General features: G+C 45.5%; 2 protein-coding genes across 3 annotated transcripts; one reads left to right on the forward strand and one right to left on the reverse strand.

Moving 5' to 3' along the window:
* Positions 1-5,623: 5,623 nt before the first annotated feature.
* THAP5 (THAP domain containing 5) lies at positions 5,624-10,831 on the reverse strand. The gene is made up of 3 exons (XM_081148008.1): positions 10,685-10,831; positions 8,612-8,804; positions 5,624-8,213 (listed from the first exon to the last, which is right to left on the reverse strand). Exons 1-3 carry the CDS (start codon positions 10,762-10,764, stop codon positions 7,308-7,310), a joined length of 1,179 nt encoding a protein of 392 aa, XP_081004134.1. The 5' UTR covers positions 10,765-10,831; the 3' UTR covers positions 5,624-7,307.
* Positions 10,832-10,996: 165 nt separating this feature from the next.
* On the forward strand, positions 10,997-15,203 carry DNAJB9 (DnaJ heat shock protein family (Hsp40) member B9). Of its 2 annotated transcripts, none has more exons than XM_081148009.1 (3): positions 10,997-11,149; positions 12,563-12,789; positions 13,714-15,203. In XM_081148009.1, exons 2-3 carry the CDS (start codon positions 12,573-12,575, stop codon positions 14,163-14,165), a joined length of 669 nt encoding a protein of 222 aa, XP_081004135.1. In that variant the 5' UTR covers positions 10,997-11,149; positions 12,563-12,572; the 3' UTR covers positions 14,166-15,203. The 2 variants fall into 2 exon arrangements, with proteins under 2 accessions (XP_081004135.1, XP_081004136.1); XM_081148010.1 differs by having other exon boundaries at positions 11,051-11,188.
* Positions 15,204-22,098: the final 6,895 nt, after the last annotated feature.

Here is a 22,098-nt window from a genome sequence, read left to right on the forward strand (position 1 = left end):
AGAGGTGACATGGGCCTCTCGGACCACTTTTGGATGTTGTTCCAATTGTGAGAGAGAGCACTGCTGGCATTTGGTGGCTCGGGCCAGAGATTAGACATCTTGCCTTGCACCCAACTGTCTGCACAGTAGAGACTTATCTGTATTTGAATGTTCTGGAGACCTTCATGAAGTAAAACATATGCTCCGAGTGACCAGAGCAGTTAGGTTTTATCCAGTTTTTATAAACACATAGTCTTTTCTTGGCATGGTTTTAATTTTCTGAATTTTCCAAAAATGCAGCTACCATGGATATTGAGGAAAGATTTTACTCTGTTTTCCTTAGAACTTTACCGAGACTTGTTCATTCCTTTGGAAAATCACATTACCAACAGCAACACCACCTGTGGCATTAAATTCAACTCAACGTGCTTGTAAACAATATTTGTAGTTGTTGTATTTGGGTAGGTATTAAATAGAGGTGCCAACATCACCTGCCTTGTTTTGTCTCCTTTGATAGTGACTGAGCATTTACACACTGAAATGCAAATTATTTTATCATAAATAACTTTGTCTTTTGTTACTCATTTATATTACATTTCAGCTAGGGCACTTTGTATGTAATAGTGTAGGAGGGTTATCTTATCTGTGAAATTTAGTTTAGAACGGTAAAAGCATTACCAAGCATTTGCAATGAAATGTCAGGCATTGGTTCTGCAAGAGTTGAGAACCACTGAGCTGCCACAACAGGCTCGGTTTTAAAAGGGAGATCTACAATTAGGACATTATGAACAGAAAGAAAGAATTCTGTATTTTGGGACTATCACTTCAGCTTGATTCAATTCTAAAGGATTTCTTTTGTTTCTGTAGTGATTCAACAATTAAGTGCACCTTTTAGGAAGATGCAAAGAAAATGTATACGCGTATCTCTCTTTTTGATGAGACAAAGGTGCTTCCCTGAGCCTCACAGCTCTCAGATTGGCTCGTGGCCAACACCTACCAGCTTTTGAACCCAAGGGTAATGACAGTGTGTGAGGCCGGGCAGGAAGGTTGCTTCTGGCACCCATTTCTGGAACCCTGCTCCGCCTGTTCATTTCTTATTTCCTCCGTGAAAGGGTCGTTGGATGCCTGGCTCTCCTCCTCCATCTCACATACATGAGAGGGAAATGGACCATTTAACTCCCAGGTGAAATGAGCTTTCTGTGGACTGATTCAAGAAGGGCTGAAAATGCACAAATCCTCCCCGAATCCTCCTAGATGGGCAGAGAGTAGAATGGTGGTCACCAGGGGCTGGGATGGTGGGGGAAACGGGGAAATACTGGTCAAAGGGTCAGAAGTTATAGTTACGTCAGATGCATAAGCTTAGAGATCTAATCTACAGGCATGCAGAGTGTACGTTATTACTGTACTGAGCACTGGAAATTCTCTAAGAGAGGAGATCCCAGTTGCACACAAAAAATGGTAACTGTGAGGAGATAATGTTAATTAGCTTGAGTGTAGTCATCATTTTACTATACATACCTATATCTAATTAGCAGGTTATGTGCCTTAAACGTATTTAATTTTTATTTTAAAAATATTCTAACTGTACTACTAGCTTCTAACTTCTGTCGTATTGAAAATACTCTAGAGACAAAGTTTACAAAAAGGAACAAAAGGCAAATGTGTTCTTTATTTTAACACTAGATGGCCCCAAAGTAACAAACTGCATCTGCTTTTCCAAGATTCTTACTTGAGTTTTAAGTTTATATACATATATTTAAAATTGGTGGAGGGTGGGGAGGGGGGAGAAAAGAAAGAAAAACAATAACCTTTTAGGGTTTAATAATAACCTTTTAGGGTTTTCAGAACTCTTCAGTAGACCGTTTTATTTATTTTTTCATAAATGGCGATGGAAGGAGACTTGACTTGGGTGGTAAAACAATACAATGTATTAGTGATATATTAAAAGGCATATTTCATAGCAATTTTCCTGTGGCAAGTCAACTGAGAAGATATTGTAAAAATACATCTCTTCAGCTATATGAGCAAAAGCAATCCTGAAAGCAAATATTTTTGGCGTAGCTCCTATTTGGGGATCAGTGTGCGTTCTTTCAATAATGGTTCCCTGCAACTCATTTTTGAACCCAAATTGAATCTTTCAGATCGGTATTAGGTGACCTTTTTAAAAAATGTTTGCCAATTAGTTTAACATTTGAATGCCTTTAAGACAGGGCTTCAGGAAGCTTTCCTACATTTGAGATCCTGAAAAGCCTGGAGTGTGGGACTAGTAGGCCAGTACCTTACATAGGTCTCCCCCTCAGTTACAGCCTTTGGTTTGCTCCCAGAAACTTCTACTTTCCGACTTGTAGATAGTGTGATGATAATATGATTTATGACTGTTAAAATCTATATCAGAAAAAAAAAAGCAAGTGAAGATATATCCTCTCTGCGTCCAGGATAAATCGTGGTGTCACTGGGTGAAAGAAGTGTTCCTAAGGATTATGTATTGGGATTGCGAATGTGAAACTGCGGGGGCGGTGGTGGTTTCAGCAATCTCAAGCCTTCGTGGACATTGCAAATAGAATACAGACAACTTGCTTTTCCTGAACCATCTCGGGGTAAGCTGTCCAGCTGATGCGCTAGGACTTCCTACTGTTTTAGTGTGAGTTTCCCACAAGCAAGGCCCCTCTGTCCTGCGATCATTACACAGCCTTCGAAAGCAAGAAACAAATGATTCACAACTGCCACCTAAACCACAGGTTGTTATGTTTCTTCAGCCTCCTTCCTTCTGCGACGGGTTTTCAATCTTCCCTTGTCTTTCATGAACCTGACACAAGCTGGGTTTTGTGTAGTTTGTCCCAAACAGCTCTTCTCTCCAGGTTCTGTAACATCTCCCGCCAGCCACCCCTTCACGGGCCATCGCCTCACAAATGTGTTCCTGTCGCACTCTGCCCCACACCTTGCTGCGTTTCTCTTCACGCTATTCACATTCTTTCTTGTGCTCTGGCATTATATACGTCATTTATGTGAAACGCTAAAATCAGTTTTCTCTCTTCAAATCGAATGTACGCCTTAAGAGGGCAGGATTTTTTTTCTGGTTTGTTTAAAGTTCCAAACCCAGAATATAGAAAAATTCTTAGCAATACATGCTTATTAAATATCAGTTGATAAAGGAAGGAAGGAATGAATGAATCTCCCAGGGTTTGGGAGCCAGCAAGAGCTTCCTTTCCGTGGGTACCTGGGCCCAGTCAAGGGCTCTTTATTTTCTTCAGTGATCTGAACAATTTTTAAAAATGTTTTTATTGATTTTAGAGAGGAAGGGAGAGATAGAAACATCGGTGAGAGAAACATCACTGATAGGCTGCCCCCTGCACGCCCCCTACTGGGGATCAAGCCTGAAACCCCAGACTTGTGCCCTGACCAGGAATCAAGCCAGCGACCTTTTGGTTTATAGGTTGACGCTCAACCACTGAGCCACACAGGCTGGGCTGACCTGAACTATGTTGACAGGACCCCTTTAAAGCTTTATAGAAGCAGCACATCCACTTGAGGCTTACAGTGATTTTAATATGCCCCAAGGAGATGATGTCTTCACGGCAACTATTTCTCCACGTTGCTTCGTTGTTTAATGAGAATGACTCTTACTTGAGCACAGAAGGAATCAGTGACCTGGATGCTGTGTTTTCTGTGCCTACACATATATTCTTCATTAAAGAATAGAAAGGAAGATTAAAAACTCATGTAGACACTTCCCATTACGTTATACACACTTTTCAATTAAGTTTTCCCCAAGCCGAGTTAGGTACTGGGATGTACTACAAGCAATTTATGATCCAGGATGTTGCTTAATAAGCACTAGAGAGCTGATTGAATCTAGTGGTCATTTTAAAAATTTTTTTCAAATATGTTTTTATTGATTTTACAGAGAGGAAGGGAGAGAGAGGGAGAGACATTAATGATGAGAGAGTCATTGGTGGGCTGCCTCCTGCACACCCCTCACTAGAGATCGAGCCCACAGCCCGGGCATGTGCCCTGACCAGGAATCGAACCACAATCTCTTGGTTCATGGGTCAACACTCAACCGTTGAGCCACGCCAGCCGGGCAGCAGTCATTTTTATTTCTACGTTCACCTTTGGTGTGTTGCTTACCAAAAGCACAGAGTAGCTTTTAGGTTGCAGGACGCTCCATGTGCATTCAGCATGAAGCCCTTTAACACTCCAGGACCTGGTAGTTCTCTCAGGAAGCCGGTCCCCATCCCAGACTCATTCAGTCAGAGATTTATTCCAAGGCCCCTGAAATCGGACCTGGCCCAGGACCTCTACCAGCCCAAACCTCGCAGCTCAACTCCCGCATCACGACTCAGGTATTTCCTTCCACATGAAGATGACTTTATTTTCTCTTCAGGGTGACACCCGATAATCAGAAAGTCCTGTTTATTATAGTATCCTGAACATAAAGGCAAGACTTTATTGGCTGAAGACCAGAAACAATGGTCTTCCACAATGTACAGCAAGGAATGATCTAGTTATAATAATGATATGAATAGTTTGTGAAGACAGAGGATTGAACAACTAACTGAGGTGTGTGTTTGTGTCTGTGTGTGTGTGTGTGTGTGTGTGTCTGTGTGTGTGCTACCACTTAGTAAAGGTGGCATGTGAGCTGGCTCTTCAATGATACAGGGGACCTCCTCCTCTCCCCCCCCCCCCCCCCGTGAAGTTCTAACTTCAGTCCACCCCAGATTAGCAAAAGGAGACAGAAAGACAGACACTGGTGGGCCCGTTTCATCTGAATTTGCAATTTAGACTAGAAAGAAGGCAATAGTCTGGGTTGGGGACAGCCTTCCACAACAATTAATAGAGGGCACAACAGATAATTGGCAAACTGTTCAGTCTGTTGGAAACATGGAATGTTTAAAAAATTATATGAAAACCTATGTACTCCCCTAGTCATTGTTAAGGCAACAAAGAACAATTTTGTTTAGAAGGTTCTTGATTTTAAGTGACAAGAACCAAGAATTCTAAGTAGGCAAATTCAAAATATTCATCCAAACATTGAGTGAATACTACATTGTCACAGAAACTAAAGTGATCAATGAAAACTCTGCTTTCAAAAAGCTTACAATCTAGTCAAGACAGCCTTAAATATGACATAAAAAACATATAAAGAGCTGTTACAGTAGGAGCACTGGCATCAAAGGGATGGAATTCCACCACCATCAAAACATAATTGACAGACTGCTTAACTATAGGCAACAAAATAAGCGGACAGGAAGGCAGATTCCTGTCTGGCATGTTTGGGAAATGCTGGGAAGCCCATGTGGCTAGAACTCAGGAGGAAGACAACCACAGAGGGTCATGTACACGATGGTGACTAGCTTGGCTTCAGTTTGTGGGTATCAGAGAGTAATTACAGCTTCCGAGCTGGGACAATTAAGTGGTGGGTATGTGACATGGTTAGATTTACAGTTCAGGGGAGAAGCTTACAGCAGAGTCCAGGATGGAAGTGGGGGACTAAAAATATGGGCAAGATTAGCTAAGAGGCTCCTATTATAATCCACGTAAAAAGTAAAGTTGCCTAGAACCCCCACAATATAATATTTAGAAATTAACAGGTTGAGAACATCCAAAACTGAATGTAGACAAACCAAGAAAAATTTTTAATATTTATAATTTATTAAGTTTAAAGAAATAAAACTAGTTAAATTACTTTAAACAAACAGAAGTTACAAGGAATACAGTTATAAACTAGTTGTAACATTTTTAAGTGACTTACAAAGGGCATTTTCATCTATATTAATTTAAAAGAAGTATTAGCAAAATGCAACATGGGAATACTTAAAAACAACATATTAAATCTACCAATTATCACAATTTATGTAAAATGCTGTCTTTCCACCCATGGTAACCCAATAAGGAACAATTTGTAACTAGCTGACATATACTCATATGATGCCAATTCCATTAGCCTGAAAAACCTAAGTGAAATATAGCCAAAATTAATCACCATGCCTTTATAGCACAGTTAGTCTACTATCTGCTGTGCAGTCAACTAATATATATTGAGTTCCTCTTATTGTCCAGGACTAAATCTGTAATTGTTACCTTACAGATCTGTCAAAACCATCCCTCAAGATAACAGCATTTTTAATATAAAAGAAAACTAAGAATCAGATAGACAGGAACTTGCTCAATACCATAAACAGTAACAATTTAATTATATTAACTGCCAATTTTAAGAGATTGTTGATTTTTCACAATTCTGCTACCACTAAATTTTTGCTTTTATATTTTTTCTTAAGTTCACATTAAGATATGTGCAGCATTTTTTATTTACATCCCTTCTTTTTCTTACTTCTCTCCTGATGGCCATCGCTACGAATCTATAATTTCTTGCATACAAATTTTAACAAAATATACATAAGTGGGAATGTAGTGTTAAGTATCACTCTTATCATTGTGGAATTTAAAAATGACACAAGCACACATTTTAAAAAGCTACACATATTAAATACATACAAACTGTGGTTTCTAAAAATAGTAATATATATTAAAAAATTAACCTCATTAAAAATTTTGGTTTATAAATTATAATCTTAAATATAGGATGTTAAGCTTAAATGACTATGTATTATGATGGTCAGCCACAGAGAATGTGCTGAAATACATATTCTTTTAAGTGTAAAGTACCTCTCCTCAGAACTGGGCTAATGGGTGGTCCCTTATTTTAGTTCAACTGGAATAAAATTATAAAAGGAGTATTTTCCTTTGTTTCTATGGATAACTTTAGCCAAAAGGTCAAACAACATAGAATTCAGTAAATATTGAAGATAGTCCAATAGCTAATAATATCGAATTCTAGCAAATACCCCGTATCACGTAAGTACAGATTACCTTACAGTTGTCCTATTGTAAGGATCTGGCTGGGAACGGAAGGAACTAGAAAGGAACAGACCGCACTGGAGATCTAGGAAGTGCCCTTATTTTACAGACGAGACGATGGGGCTCAATCCTGATGAGTAACTTGCCTGTCACTTGCCAACTGCAGAGCCCAGGTTATTCCTGAGCCTCTTTTTACCGTATCTGTTTGTCAGAGGACAAACTCTTATTACTTATCCACTGTATCTTAACTTTAATTTGGAAAGTGACCCAGTAATAAAACTTTTTATCTACAGCCCAGCAACACTCTAGTTGTCCTCAAAAATGAGCGTTAAAAGAACAGGATGCAGTTCATAACGTTGAAGCACTTTCTGAGCTTAAGCTGAGATGTTTATGCAGGGAAAAGTTCACTTTACATATAATTTGGTCTGGCTGCAGAAAGCTTATATAAAAGTCAGCACTCTGAGACCTCTTTACAGCATAGTAACTTCGTATGTTGTGAAATGGTTTTCTATAACCTTGACATTTTCTTCAGAGAGCCAGTTCTCCTGCTTTAGCTGCCTTATGAGAGCTTCCAAAGACTTCAATCTCCCTAGAGTTTGCTGCTCCTGTAGCTCAAGAAGAGTTATCTTTGAATGTAGTTTAGAGACTTTCTGCCAGAGATGCTCCTTATTTATATCCTGTCTGCAGTAAGAATGCTCAATTTGTAAGACTTCTGTCTCATAGTCTAGGTCCTTGCAGGAGTCTTCACTGTCCATGTGTTCCATTTCCACGGTTTCTTTCTGGGCAGGTATAAAGGAATTGATTGTAGGTTTGGCATTTTCTGTGGGTACAAAAATGGCAATAACAGAGTCTTTATTTGTGTTTAATTCTTCAACTGTGTGAGTAATTGTGCTGAGTAAGAATGGGTTCTCCTGTGCTGACTTAATTTCCACGGAATTATTTGTGACATTTGAATTGGCAAGATGACTGGTAGTTATTTCAAGCATTTCTTGGGTTTCCAAAGACTGCTGAATACCTTCTGAATTTGAAGTTGTCAAAGTAATAGTTGTAGAATTTAGATTCTCAAGAGATGTGTGAAAACCACCTATGTCTTGGTTAATTGATGTTTCCAAGGTAGATTCTGGATTTCCAGCATCTTGTTTAACTAGATTAAGTGTTAATATGTTGTTGTGTATACTTCCTGTTTTTGGAAATGGTGGCTTCACCAACGCAGCTGAAGAGAGTAATGCCGCATGTTCAGGGAGGACACCTGTATTAACTGTATTTTTCTTTGGCTCTTTTGGTGCAAATGATTCTTGTGGCTTGGCTTTCAGGCACACTTCCTTCTCATCATCTGTTTTTTTCTTCTGACAGTTCTTTTTGGAAGGGTCTTTTTCCTAGAAAATAGTATTTTCACATTTTAAAAAAGATGTCCTTATTAGGCTTCTCCTCTTATTAGTCATCACTGAATACTTAATTACAACTTTAAGCAGTATATTGGCCAAGCAAACTTATTCAGTTAAAATATTCTTACTATATAATTATATAACTCAAATAGAATTTAAAGTGTTTTTAAAAAATAATTAAGCATCATCAATATATGATGGAAACATTTCAGATCATTCAAAAGACCAGTAAAAAAAATCTTAGATCCTTAACTTATAACTTAATGATTTACCCAGGTTATTATTTTGCTGTGTCCCCAGCACTCATCTTTCCCCCTCACTCCTTCCACCTAATCACCTGCCACCCCACTCAGCTTTATTGCTCTCTCCCCCACACCCGTCTCCAATACCTGATTGTCTTCAGGCAAAGTAAATATTGTTGGAATTGCAGTGGGTTTCAAATATCGAATCCCCCATCTGATGTCAAGAGAGTCAGGAGTGAAATGGTCACTACACAGGAACTGGTATTTACTGGGCATCCAGCAATCTCGTTTCATATTCTTTAGCCATTTTTCAAGTCTTTCTTTGTCATGTAGAGGAAACCTGAAATTAAAAAAGGAAAACTTTGCTATATTTTTACAATTTCGCCAGATTCCAGGGCAGTGTATTATATATAATCTATGCATCAGGTGCTGCAAAAGCCAGGCAGCCATCCCTACACACAAGAGCATTTTCCTGACACCATGTCAACCCTGCAGTGAAGAGGAACTAACATGGAAGGTGTGTAGCCAAAGCTCAGGACGGCTGGAAAACGTAACTCAGAGTCCCTTCAAGTAAACATGTGTCCCAACAAAAAATAAAACCGATTCATAATTTCTGTGCATTATGTTCTATTTTTATTTTGTTGTGTAGTTTGCCTAGAACTAGGAAAGAGGTTTGTATAAGCTACAAAGTCCTATTCAAATGTATTTCACATTAATACTACAAATGAAACAAGTTCTTGTCTATAATTTTTAAAAGTATTAAGCTTTAGGCTCTTATTTATATTAGTATGTTTAAAACAAGGAGAAGTTAACTCAAACCAATGGTTTAGCTGACAATAAAATGAACACTAAATCTTATAAAATACTAATGCTATTCTATTCTCTTTACCAGAATCACCCTCAATTCTACTCATATGTAATTTAGTCCAATATTTCTAGACTTCTGTAACCAATGAACTGGGAACTCTAAAATTCAAGTTCTGAAAGAGGAACTGACACAAGAACAGAACATGTCCTTAAAAAAGGACAGATTCATATATTTTATACTATGAAATGAATGAAATAGAAAACGACAGCTCTTTACAGGTGTACTGACAATGACCTTGACTGAGAGTGTGCTCTCACAGGCTACAAGGTGTTTTACAGGCAAAACTAGACTAACAGCCGACTTTTACAGAAAACTTTTTCCTACCAGGCTAAATGGGTTTTGGTTACACTGTATGACACAGTTGACAGTAACTTTGTTTCCTTTCCATGATTTTTACAAGAACACTTTCCAAGACGTATATTATATAATAATCTCCTATTTTTTTTGAAAAAGCAGGGTTATACATTTCCCCCAATCCCAAACACATGGTTTATGCTTTGTCATTAGTGAACAGGGAGCTCCAGTCCTAAAGTAAAACGCGCTTCGCAAAATAACTGGTGGAAAATCGAAGGAAGTAAGAGACAGCCAGGTTAGAGTCAAGAGAATTATTTTAAATACGAGAAAAAAGCAAAGAGAATATTCTAAATCCGTGGACTTCCATTCACGGCATGTCCTGAGTGCCCAGGGCCGACTGATCCCTTTACAGCGCAGTGTGAATCAGGTACTCTCCGTATCTCCAGGGCCTTTAAAGATGAGGGCTCCTAGGCGCGGCGCGTTCCAATAACCTGCGGGTCACTCAGGGCCGCGGCAGCGGGGCCGGGGTCCGAACCGCCCCAGCCGGACCCTGTGGCTGAGGCCCCTCGCCGCCTCCCCGTGCCCCCACAGAAGCGAGGCTGCGCCTCTCGGCCCCGCGGAGACATTCGCGCGCCAGTGCTCGGAACAGCCGCCTGTTCTCCGCGGGAGCGGGGCCCGAGCCGGCGGCAAGGTGCGGCCTCGGCCGCAAGCCCCCGCGACCAGCGCCCTCCCTTCGGAGCCTCGCCGCCCGGGAGGGTGGGGAAACCACCCGCGACCGAGCGCACGGCGGGAAGCGGCCCCGCGCACCCGCGCGCGCCGCAGGAGCGAGGTCCGTGCCCGGGTGGGGCGAGGGCGCCCCGGGGCGCCGCGCAGCCCGGACGGCATCGCGGGCGCGGTGACCCCGCGCGGCCCCGGGCGCGCCTGCGGGCCGGCGTCCCGGCCGGGGAGCTCCCGCCTTCACGCCGCGCTCCCGCAGGCACCGAGCGCGCCCGGGGACACCCCGAGCCCGGCCCCAAACGCGCTGACACCGCGGCCGCCGTGCTCCAGGGACAACTCACGGGTAAAAACTCAGCCTGTGGTCTTTACTGCTCCGTCCGCGGCGGTTCCTGCAGGAAACGGCTGCGCAGTAGCGCGGCATCGCCCGGCGCGCCCCGGAGGCCCCGCTGGCGGCGGGCACGGGTGGGCGTCCTGGCGGGGCGGGGCCGCGTCCGGGCTGCCCGCGCCACCGCGCCTGCGCCCGGGCCGGCTGGGGCCGCCCCGCCCAGGCCCAGTCACTTCCGCTCCTGCGGGCTGCAGCACCGCCCGCTCCGGGGGTGGGGCCGGAAGTGGCGCAGAGTCTGAACGGCAACAACAGTTTTCCACGTGCGCGTAGGGCGCCAGGGTCACGTGGGGCGGCGGGAGCCAATAGGGGAGCGTTTCGTGGAGGTCTCCTCGGAAGGTGGAGACGCGCGCAACGGCAGCCCGCCAGTGGGGAGCCGGCTGAGAGGGACGCGGCGGCGGCGAGGCGGCGGCAGGAGGGCGAGGTCGGTGTACGGGCGGCCGCGGGGAGCCGCGGAGGCCGGGTGAGGGGCCGGGCCCAGCCGCTGTGCGGAGCCGCGGGAGGGTCGCGGGGAGCGGGGCTCGCGCGTCCCGCGGCCTTGGTCGGCCTCCGTGGGCTGACTCGGCCTCGTCGTCCCCGCGCTGGCCGCCCGGCCGCCTGGCGTTCTTGAGGGAGGTTACGGGGGGAGGAGGCCGGACGGCTGAGCAGCGCGACCCGGGGCGGCGGGCAGCTGGTCCCGGGAAGGGGCCCCGGTGGCGGTCACCCCGACGGCGGCGCCCAAACGGGCGGGGCGGGGCGGGCGGCGCCTTTGGGTGGAGGCTGCCCGGTCCCACCCGGGCGGCCACCGGCTCTGTGTGTCCGGCGCAGACGGCCGTCCGGCGGGTCCCTCTCGGGATGGAGAAGCCGGTGCGATGCCCAGTAAAGAGCGTCAGGCGCTCCACGGGGCGCTGCGGTGGCGCGAGCGGCACCTGCCGGGCCCAGACCCGCCCTCCGACGGGACCCCTCGGCGCCCGCGCCCGGGAGTGCCCTGGACCCGGAGTTTGTCCTCGGCCCCGCCCCTGACCCCCGGCCCCCGTGGCCGTGACTAAGCGCGGAGAGGAGTGACCCACCTGGCGACGCCCGGAAAGGCCACGGAGGGGAGGGCGGGCGTTTCCCCAAACCCCGGAGCCTTTCATCAGCCGCGTTTCGTCACCGTGGAGTGTTGAGGGCCCCGGGGTGCAGCCTCGGGGACCAGCGCGTCCCCTTAAATCCGTGCCCGCGGGGCCTTGAAGCTGCGTGTTCTCCAGGTCAGAGCTGGTTCAGTGGCTGCCGAGTTCCTGGCAGCCTCAGCGGGGAGCCGAGGTTCTGCTAACTGCACGTTAAGAGGCGCGTTCGCCCCCGGGTTTTCTTCAGTATTTGGGGTCGTACCGTTCAGAACGTGGTTGCCTTCCCTCGTGTCCCGCGTCGTGCGTGTCCCCGCGGGACGCGAAGGCGGGTGCGGGCGGACCCTCACCTTGCTGACGCACTGTTCCCCTGGGAAGTTAAACTACGGCGTTAGCCCCTTAGAATACGGGTTTTGGGGAACGGAGGTTGTTTAGAGTGTGGCTCGGCTCTCCCGCCCTGTCCACAGCGCCGCCCGGGCGGCCCGCGGGTTACGGGGCGCGCAGCACCCCCGCAGCACCCCGCGTGCCCTGTGCGCCCCGCCAGGGCCGGGAGGGCGGGACGGTTCCGCGCGGCTGAATTGCATTTGCTCCGGGGAGGGCCGCAGCCAGTGTAGGCGCCGCAAAGCCTGTGAGATACAGTGAAATAACCGGGCGTACAGTGTACCTTGTATCCTAGAAGCTCCTGGGGTTTCTCCTGAGAAAAAGCCTTAAGATTAGCTCCATGGATAAAACTGCTTTTTTCTTTTCTCTCTTAGGGTATTAGAAATGGCTACTCCCCAGTCAGTTTTCATCTTTGCAATCTGCATTTTAATGATAACGGAATTAATTTTGGCCTCAAAAAGCTACTATGATATCTTAGGCCTGCCCAAATCGGCATCAGAGCGCCAGATCAAGAAGGCCTTTCACAAGTTGGCCATGAAGTACCATCCTGACAAAAATAAGAGCCCCGATGCTGAAGCGAAATTCAGAGAGATTGCGGAAGGTGAGTCAGTGACCGGCCAGAGGTCGCGCAGGTGTTGCCTGGTACAGGAGAGCCCTCCCCGGGAAGGGCCCTGTTGAACGCTGTGGGGATGGAGGGGCGTGGGCTCTGCATTTAACTATGGCGAGCTTCTCCAAAATGCTCTCTTACAACAGAGAATTTGATTCCCGAGTGGATTGGCATACAGGTCGGAAAATGTTGAAAATTTTATTATTTGTAAAATTCCTTATTGTTTCTGTGTCAGAAGGAATTTTTGGTACCCCAAACTTATAAACTAACTTATGAAACTGTTTAAGTATAGAGATTAAGTATAAAAAATGTTAAGTGTAAATACTTTAAATAGACTGAAATGCCTTGGTGCTTTTTCATGCTTAATTGATCTACATCACACAGATGCATTTGTCTTTAAAGGGAAAATATGAAACAAATTTTGACTGAAGACTAGTTCTAAAACAAATTGCATCTCCACAACATTCAGTAGTTAATAGTGGGTGGAGTTACCTGAGTAGGGGGTTGGAGTTAAATGTTTACTTCAACTAGCAAGGAAGTGAAAAACCTAAATTCCTCTCAATTTGTTATATTTAACTATCAAATTCTTTAATACAAGTAATGATTTCACACAAATAATATGAAGAATAACTAATTGTTGCCCTTGTTTGTTTATTATAATGGTAGCATTCATTTAACAGATAGTTACTGGCTATTTATTAAAGGTATGTGTTGTGCTAAGAGCTGATAGTATGCAGTGAACAAGACAAAGTCCCTGCCTTTTATAACTTTCATTTTAACTTTATTCTTATTTTTTAATGGTTTGGTTTTACTTATGTGAAATTCTCTGAAACAGAGTTGAATGTACTTATTTGAAGAGGTTTGGGTATATGTGATCTCGATTACCTTCAGTTGTTAAAGTATTTTTACTTCTTTCAGCCTACGAAACACTCTCAGATGCTAACAGGCGAGAAGAGTATGACACTCTTGGACACAGTGCATTCACTAATGGGAAAGGCCAAGGACGTGGTGGGAGTCCTTTTGAGCAGTCATTTAACTTCAATTTCGATGACTTATTCAAAGACTTTGGTTTTTTTGGTCAAAACCAAAATACTCGGTCCAAGAAGCATTTTGAAAATCCCTTCCATTCACGCCAGGATGGTTCTAGTAGACAGAGGCACCATTTCCAGGAATTTTCTTTCGGAGGTGGACTGTTTGATGACATGTTTGAAGATATGGAGAAAATGTTTTCTTTCAGTGGTTTTGACCCCACTGGTCGGCACACAGTACAGACTGAGAATAGATTCCATGGATCTAGCAAGCACTGCAGGACTGTCACTCAGCGCAGAGGAAACATGGTCACTACATACACTGACTGTTCAGGACAGTAGTTCATTCTCTCTGTTCTCACCAAACCCAACCAGTTGACTGTTCTTCAGTATCCATGATGCAGAACAGTTTTCTGTGAACTGTTTTGACAAGTGCATGATTTCACTTAACTTGATATAGCTGTTAAATATATTTAAATTGTTTTTGACAAATTAAGCAACGTTCATTCAGTTAGTAGAGAAATAACCAATTATTAATTTCTCTGATTAGGAAAGGCTCTTGAAAAATTCCACCTGGTCTTTTTTCTCCACCTGCCCTTGGGCTTATTAATGTGGCCAATTTTATTACCAAGAAAAGAATGAGTTTGCCTGATACCTATTTAGAGGTTAAACTTTTAAATTTATTTTAGGTTTAAATTGTATGAACTTGAGTGATTTTGCAGTGGAAACTTTGCTAACTTAAAATTGCATGCTCCATAGCATCGCTGACTTGGGTTGTTAGGTGTATGTGGAACTGTACAAAGAGTCGTTCTGCAGAGGATAGCAGTTCCTTGGTAAATTTCCACGGGAAGCTTCAGAAAGGCGTGGCTTAGTATTTCCCACAGAGCCCTGCCTTCCTTCAGTCCAGCTGGAGTAAAGAAAATGACTGTATTGTTCATGGTCATGCAGAAAGAAAGTTGAAAACTTCTGTAATGTTGCCAAGAGATTGTTACATATTTGGCCCCTGGCTAATGATTTTGTGATGTTGGAATCATAGCTACTTCACATATCTTTCACATTTTTCTAATTGTTGGCTCTCTATGTCTTTCTTTGGATTTATGTGTTGTTTTGTGTGTGGTTCTTCTTTGCACTCATCTTTATCTAGAAATTGACTAATACCTCATTCTGTTTGTAAAAACAGTAATTTCTGCGCAACCTTATTATGTGCAATATTTTTAAATCCTAAGAAATGTGTGCTTTTGTTTTCAGATAGACTTTAGTTCCGCACTTTCCCATGTTATACTCCATATGAGTATTAATCCTATGGATACATATCAAAAATAGTAAATGTCTCATGCAACATTGTGTGTGAGTGAGAAAAATATAATATTTACAATATGATGCTCTGTTGTCGTTTTTTTGTCACAAGTTTATTCCCGTTCTGGAGGTGTGCTTATGCTGGTCACAGCCCACGTCCCGGAAGTTCCCTTGGTGCTGTCGTCTCCTTCCCGCCCACGTTTTGGTAGCTGGGCATTTTGTTAATTACAATATTGGAGTACTTGCCTGCTAGGAACAGGTGTTCTTGCCACTGATTCTTTCCTCTTTAGGCCCTGCTGGGAAAAGGCAGAGACTTTGTGTAAAGTTATATTTGTTAATGATCCTCTTTATTTTGAAAGTCGAAGAACATGAATTTATTATATTTATGTACCTTAATTTCCTAGAAATCAAGTTTGATTTGTTGGATAATAAGGAAACAGCTATCCTTTGAATTTGGTCTGAGGGTTATCTGTAGCCTATCAAAACCGATGGGGGGGGGGCATTTTTAAGTCAGGGTTACCTTTAAGGATTATTTTTATATTGTTAGCATCTGTCCCCTTTCCAGGGCCTGGTCATCTCCCATGTTTTCACATTTTGAACATTTGCTTGACCCCACCCCTTTTTTACCCTCCCTTTGGCCCTTTAAGGAGGTGGTCATGGGACCCTCCAGTCAGTAGGCGGTCAGAACAGGTAATGACTTGGGCTCAAAGTTGGCATCTGAAGCAGAGGGACGGAGCCCTGAGCCCTTGACCTGGGGGACCTGATGCTGTCTCTGAGTGTCCAAAGTGAGTTGAATTGTGGGACACCCAGCTGGTGCCTGGAGCATCACGTAGTGATTTTTTCACTTTTTTCCACTATTACTAGTGAAGAAAAAAAAAATTACCTTTTTTTCTATTTAGTTTCACTGATTCATTAGCAACTTGTGACACAGTAGAAGCCAGAACATGGCAAATGTGTGTGATCCTGTGCATTGTGGCAGGGAACATGGCGTTAATATCTATTAAGGGGTTAAGTGAAGGAGTTAAGTAGCCAGAAACAAATATGATTGTCAAGCATGATTTAGTTGGCTTAGAGCTTTAAAACAGCTGCCAAATTTAACAGGGAGGGTAAGGAGGGTTTCAAAGGAGCATTCAAATACCACTGCAAGGCCCACCCCTGCTCCCCTCTAGGTGGAGGCCTGGCTTGGCTCCAAGACGGCCCTGCAGCCTGCTGTCAGATGAGCAGCACTGTGCAGAATTCTTCCCTCTGTGTTCCACTGCCCTGTTTCTGTCTTGGCCATCACTGTGCCCCATGCATGCTTTTGCCCTTTGGAGTGGGCCATGAAAGGGAGAAAGGAGGGAAGTTAGAGGCTGAACTGGTACCAGCACAAGCTCCACTGTGAGGAAGGCTAGGCAGCTTCTTTAGCTCCTCCCGTGTTCCCCATCGCCCTCCACCCTGCGGATGCATGTTCACATTCTGGCTCGTCTAACACTACTCGGCGAGCAGCTTCTATGTCTCAGGCACAGTGCCAGGCACTTTTACATCGACCGTCCCACCCCGTTACAACCGCGTGTGAGGGTGAAGGTTGTGATCCATCTCTCGGCCAGGTGGCGGTTAGCTACTGTGGGAAGGTAATGTTTTCCAAGCTGATCGTGCAAGGAGGAGGGAGTAAAACCAGACAGAGACTAAAGTTTTAGTATTTGGTCAGATATTCTACCCCAAATGCTTAGAGGACTTAAATTTTTACTGTTACGATAAAATATACATAATTTACCACTCTAACCATTTTTTAATGTACAGGTCAGTGGCACTAAGCATATTCAAAAGTGTTCCCGTTTCTCCACGTCTTCACCAGTACTGTAGAGGACTTGTTATTGCCTATATTGGCCTGAATATCCGCAGGACCTTCCCAGGATTTCCTTCAAGGGCACGGGAAAGCAGGCTGGCAGAGGCCCTGTGAAGAGCTGAGGGGAGTCAGGTGGCCTGCACTGCACACTCTGTGGGGTCCAGTTGGTCCAACGAGCTGGAAGCAGTCAGATGGCCGTAACTGTTACGAAGTGGCTGGGGCTGGTCCCCTTCCTCAATCAACAATATCCCAAGACAAGGCCACCCTTCTTAAGAGCTGAGAGCCAGGAGGGCCCAGAGCTCTGGGTCATGTTCTACCTCTTTTATCTTCAGGCTGACAGAGTGAGTCGAGCCAAGGCCTGCAAATGAGTTCCTTGTTTTGTATGGATTTGTCCTTCAGTTCTCAAAAATCAGGAGGAAAAACATACCCAGGATTTCAGAGATAAACAAGTCAGAGATGATCAACTCTATTTTCCAATCAGTGTTTAGTTTCCCCCTCTTATCATTTAGCTGGTTTTCAAGTAAGAATCGAGATGGCTCAGACCTGCAACTTATATTTCCATGGCTTCTTTCTCAATGTCCAACGTTGCATTTCATGGAGCTTCCCGTTAAATACACAGTGGGTCATAGGTGCCATTGCTGAGAGCTTTCTCCAGGTGGAAATTAGTTCTACTTTAGCCCTTTTTAGGAACTACTAATTTGTTCATAAAATGTCTTCATTAACTCCTACAGGCGTGGCCCATGGTTAAGCAATTAAAGATAGATAAAATGAGCATTTTCTGACTGATGATGACTGAAGTCGCTAAGGGCCTAAGGTGACACCGAAGCTCCCCTCTTGAGCATCAACCAGCAATATTCATGGATAACCCTCAGCAGTTACCCTCAGCACATTGCAAACATTAATTAAACTTCAGGGCACTCTTGTGAGGCACATGCGATCTGTACTTTCACAGATGCAGAAACTAAATGACTAAAAGCAAATCGCCAAGAGGGTCTGCCTAGGCCTTTGACCTTCAGGGTCCTGGAGCCCAGAAACCTGGGCACCAACATATTGTTTCTCCTTTCCCTTCCCTCAACTCAAAAAGCTGCTTGGAATTTCAAGGACATTTTGGAAACATTCTCTTTTCCCCCCATTTTGGCCAGGCCTGTGAAGAACTGAGAAATCAGGGAAAATCTATCCGTGATTAAAAAGTGAAAACAGAAGCTATTTGTCACAGAAAAGCATCCCACGAATGTGATTTCCTTGCAGTGGATTGACAAGTTGAGAGCAGGAATTCGCGTTGCCATGGGCACCGATTCTACTTGCTCTGCTGGTTCCTTCCCCTGGGCTGCTGGAGGAGGCGGGTCCAGTGCAGCCAGGAATCACGCACTGTGCCGATGGATTTGTACGCTTTCTGCAACACCCTCTCTTTATACATCGATACAGATAACAGCTGCAAACTGTTTCAGTCCATTTAAGGGCAGAGTTTTCCCAGTCTCAGGCGCATAAACTGCGTGAGGGCCAGGGGGCGGGGGAGTGGGCTTTTCTCTCTGCTGAAACATCTGCAACAGGCTGAAATAAATATTAGAGAGATGGGAGCTGGAGGGCTGGATGGCTCCTTAGCATGCAGGGGCTGTGAGATGAACTTTGGGCTTATGGGCAGGGAGGGTGGAAAAGGAAAGGGGGGATGTCAGGAGAGGGAACCCAGCAGACCTTCTGGAGTGGCTTGTACCCATTCGGACGCAGGGACACAGAATTAAAGCTGTATTCCTGCAGTGATGGAGCAAGCGTGGGAGACAGATGCTTGCTACCTTCCTAAGACCCCTGGAGTCAAATACGCAAAAAGCAGTTACATTTTATCAGCCTGATGATGTTCTAACCCTCTTCCTTCCCTATGCTTATAGGGTCTAAAAGCAAGTGAAAAATGGGGGTGGGGGGCTCCCCATCTGGAGGAGCCTGAGTCGTTTCCTGGTGCTGACCCAAAGAATGAAGTTTCACTTCCTTCTTTTCCAGCTCTCAGGGTCATTTTGAAACAAGCATTCTCTCTCCCTAACAAATGAAGCCTCCTGCCAGCGCTTTTGAGCCCATCGGGAAAGGCTGCTGCTCCTTGTGGGCGGCGAGCATTTTACCATCTAAAACGGTGGCTCCAGAATTGCAATGGACCGGGCGACAACTCAGTGATTTTCTCCCTCTCAACCCACGTTCGGGGTTGTCTAAGCAAATTCCGGGGGTGGCTTTTTGTCTGCGTGATGCCGAGGTGAGCAAACGGCGGATAGAGCAGATGTCTTCCAAATCTCTCTTTACCCCGAGCGCAGGCTGGAGCGTCAGCTCCTGGTTGATGAGATAGGCTGACAGGTGTGTATCATGGGCAGCGAACCTGTGACTGGCACAGCCCCGCCTGCTGCTGGATTTATGTCTGCACTTTTCCTGGGACCGGATAAAACTGTGATTAAAGTTGTGATTGTTAGTGCTCACTCACCTCTCTACCTGTTCCCCTTATAGCACCTGACACACCTTTTCAGAGATCTTGTCTCCCTGCCCTCAGGCCTCACACTTGCCCTTCTCAGTTTACCTGTTGTGTCCCGGCTTCTTTCTCTCCTTCCTGCATTTCCTCCCCAATTCCCTAAGCCACCAACTGCCACCAGGGACACCTTTGTTTTCAATTATTATTTGCCCTTTGTAGGTAGTTTTTGTTGTTAATGCTCACCTGAGGGTATTTTTTCCATTGCTTTTGAGAGAGTGGAAGGGAGGGAGGGAAGGAGAGAGACAGACAGAGACATCTATGTGGGAGAGACACATTGATTGAATTGGTTGCCTCTTATAGGCACCCCAACCGGGTGTGGAGATTGAACTCACAACCCAGGTATGTGCCCTTGACTAGGAATCGAACCTGTGACCCTTCAGTGCATGGCCTGAGGCTCTCACCACTGAGCTACACTGGCCAGGGCTGTAGGTTATTTTTTTATCATGGTTTTGGATAACCTGATAAACTAATTCACAACACGTATTAATGTTGATAACAACCAGGGCAGAACTTCTCAAATGTTCTCCCTAAACCCCATGAGTCGCTCCTGGCTCAGGGTTCTGTTCCTCTCTGTCCTGTCCCCAGGGATCCAGCTTGTCCTGCCGTTACAATGCCATCCACAGAGCACCGTCCCTTCAATCACCGAGTTCAGGAACTCCTTCCTCCTTCATCCCTGGTTTCTGGATGGAAAATAGACATTTAAGGCTTTTGAGTGCCCAGGGGCATCCTTGGAGCATCCCAGCCCTGAGCTCTGCAATGCAGGAGCCACCCGGCTTCACAGCGAAGGGGGAGAACACGCAGCTGCTCTCAACCAGCCCTCTTATCTTGTGAGTCTGCACAGTGACAGTTTCCATGGCCCCCAGTGGCTGTCAGGGAGCTTTTTAGAGTCCCCTGCCCCTGGAAGCTGCTGATTAAAGTGCTGCAAGACATGTCCGTTGGCTCTGAGCTAGTTGCAGGTACATTTTAAAGAGCCTTCCTGTTCCCTTTCTGTCTTGTCTCCCATTGTGACTGCTGTGGGTGGTCAGCAGATAAAAACAGACTCGAACCCTCTCCTGTTCCAGCCTCTGCAGACGTGCGATTCGCTGCCCTCAGAGGGAGGAGCACAGGCCTGTGGATCTTCTATCAGCAGGGACTACCCCTGAGTCACGCTTGATGGAAAATCTGTGCCAGTGGGCAGGCTGGCATTGCCGTGGACAACGCGACGGGGCGGCTCTGTCCTGAATGTTCAGTCGTCAAAGAGCACACACACTCGTACAACCACACACACTCACACAGCCACACACAGCCACACACACACTCATACAACCACACACACTCATACAGCCACACACAGCCACACACACACACACACAGCCACACACACACACAGCCACACTCACAGCCACACACAGCCACACACAGCCACACACACACACAACCACACACACCCAGCCACATACACACATAGCCACACACACACACAGCCACACTCACAAACACACAGGCACACTCACACAGCCACACACAGCCACACTCTCACACACAGAGCCACACACACACAGAGCCACACTCACACACTCCAATCCACAAAAGCAGACAAGCACATAAAATATATGCCCAGATCTCCGCAGGAAGGGAAGCCAATCTCTTCAGAATCGATGGCTGTCCTGATGCAGGAGACTAAATCTGGAAGGCAGTGAGCACAGTGGGTGTGTGAGCGAGGGCCACTCTCCCACAGACGTGCGAGTCATGCCCTTGATGGTTATTTCCGCTAGGTGCCCACCAGTTAAGTCCTATAAAATAACAGATGTCACACATCATGAGAGCACCAGGGGGTCAACATAAACAGCAGCATCCAATGCCATCACCTTAGATACTCAGGAAAAGTACAAAAACCCAGATGGAGCCTGTGGCTACAGTTTACAAAACAAATGATCCCATTCAAATATGGTCCACACTAATTATGCATCTGCCCAGAGGACACTAAGAAAAGCCTCTTGGGATAACAGGGCCTACTGGGGCAACAAAGTTGCCCTTCCTTTTCAGAAGGGAAGGGGAAAATGAGAGAGATCCAATGAGAGACGACGGGGAGAGAACCTGCCAGCCTGTGACGTTGTCCCCAGAAAGGCACATGGGGTGCACGAGACAGCCTGAGACAGCCTCGGTGTGAAAGTTGAAGCATCGCTAATGACCTGGCAGAGGGGTGTGCCAATGAGGCTCCGCAGCAGGCCACCTAACGATGGCTCTGAGGACATCACAGACCAAGATCATTTAAGAAGACACAGGAGCTCAGAGATTTGAGCAAAAAATAACAAAAAACCCCCAAAAACAGCCCAGCTCAGTGGTTGAGCTTCAACCCATGCAACAAGAGGTCACTGATTCAATTCCTGGTCAGGGCACACGTCCAAGTTGCAGGCTTGATCCCTGGTGGAGGGGCGGGGAGACAGCCAATCGATGTCTCTCTCGTTGATGTTTCTATCTCTCTTCCCATTTCCCTTCCTCTCTAATATTAAAAAAAACATATTAAAAAACAAGCAAACAGAAAACAAAACACAATCCAACTGAGGAAAGTGAATGCAAACATATCTGGGGGAAACAATCTTAAATCAAGATACTCAGTTGGGTAAAAAAAACAGTGTCCCACCTGGAGGCCGAGTGCAAGCAGAGAGCAG

The sequence above is a fragment of the Miniopterus schreibersii genome, assembly GCF_964146895.1.
Source record: "Miniopterus schreibersii genome assembly, chromosome: 9".
Lineage (NCBI taxonomy): Eukaryota > Metazoa > Chordata > Mammalia > Chiroptera > Miniopteridae > Miniopterus > Miniopterus schreibersii.